The 1,193-nt window shown below is 65.2% G+C and overlaps 1 protein-coding gene across 1 annotated transcript in view; it reads right to left on the bottom strand.

Moving 5' to 3' along the window:
• The window catches only part of TAF4 (TATA-box binding protein associated factor 4), a 71,676-nt gene that overhangs the window by 29,399 nt on the left and 41,084 nt on the right, over positions 1-1,193 (bottom strand). Inside the window, exon 3 of the mRNA XM_007462284.1 lies at positions 42-208. Within this exon, the coding sequence (XP_007462346.1) occupies positions 42-208 (167 nt within the window). The remainder of the gene's footprint in view (positions 1-41; positions 209-1,193) is intronic.

Here is a 1,193-nt window from a genome sequence, read left to right as displayed (position 1 = left end):
CCCGCCCCCCCGCGCCAGGCCCAGCGCTGGCTCGCACTCACCTGCACGGTGGAGATCTGCACGGGAGGGGCACTTGTGGGCGTGGCCGGGCGGGGCGCCATGGCGGTCTGCGGCTGAGCCTGGGCGTGGGCCTGGGCCTGCATCTGGGCCAGGGCCTGCTGAGGAATCATTAACAGCTGCCCGTTCTCGCTCCGCACGAGGACCATACCTGGGGGAGGAGAGCCGGCTTCGGGAAACACGCCCCAGGGCCGGGCTCCGTGGGGAGCCCGGCAGCTCAGAGAGGGCAGAAGCTGTCAGACCCAGGGGCAGGGCCCTAAGCACACCTGCGCGAAAGAGGGCCCGCAGCACGGCAGAAACGCAAAGGGAGTTTCTTCCTGGATTCAAACAGCAACAGTGGGCCAGGCAGCCGAGCTGCTCACACCGCCGTCTGCCCCTGCGCTGGCCTGCAGGTCAGGAGGCCCGGAAGCCGAGGGCCTCGTGTGCTCCCAACACGGGCTGCCCGGTGTGGCCAAGTTCACAAGGCAGCAGGCGTCTGGCGGGAGGTCGTGGCTGGAGCCTCAGACCCGAGCCCTGCCCTGGAGCAGGTGTCCCCGCCCCCGTCCCCGTCCCCGTCCCCTTCCCCGCAGGCTGGGCTGGGGAGGCAGCGCCCCACAGCCCACATGCCCAGGGCTCCCTGCCTGCAGTCCTGTGAGGCGCCGACACTCCCTCCAGAACAGGACCACTCTTGGGTGCAGTGGGGGGGCAGCGCTGTGCCCACGACGACCTGAGGCGCCCACCACAGAGACACAAAGACACGGAGGACCGCTCGCACTTCACGGTGCTTCAGCTACATCACTGGAAGCCCAACCCTAGCAGGCAGGTTTGGCGTTAATTCCAGCTTCAAAAACCGGCAACCAATTATATCCTAGATTCCACTAGAAACAGCAACACAACTTTCACATTTGATTTCCCATGACGGATTAGTGATGGAGCTGCAAGGGGAGACCTGAAAACGCCATAAACACCGTACTCTTCCCAAAGCAAGGCCTCAGCAGAGGGCCCTGCACGAGGCACCCCACTGAAGAGCGACGCAGCCGGGCAAGGGGGTGTCGACCAAGGAGCCTGCTTCCTAGGCAGCCCCTGCGTCCTCCCATGAGGCAGGTGAAAATCAGGTCCGAGAACCTCCCGCCAGCTTCACACAAGTGACATCAGGC

Source organism: Lipotes vexillifer, unplaced genomic scaffold, assembly GCF_000442215.2.
Source record: "Lipotes vexillifer unplaced genomic scaffold, Lipotes_vexillifer_v1.1 scaffold1798, whole genome shotgun sequence".
Lineage (NCBI taxonomy): Eukaryota > Metazoa > Chordata > Mammalia > Artiodactyla > Lipotidae > Lipotes > Lipotes vexillifer.
Note: the sequence above shows the minus strand (reverse complement) of the source record. Positions and strands in the feature narration are given on the sequence as shown.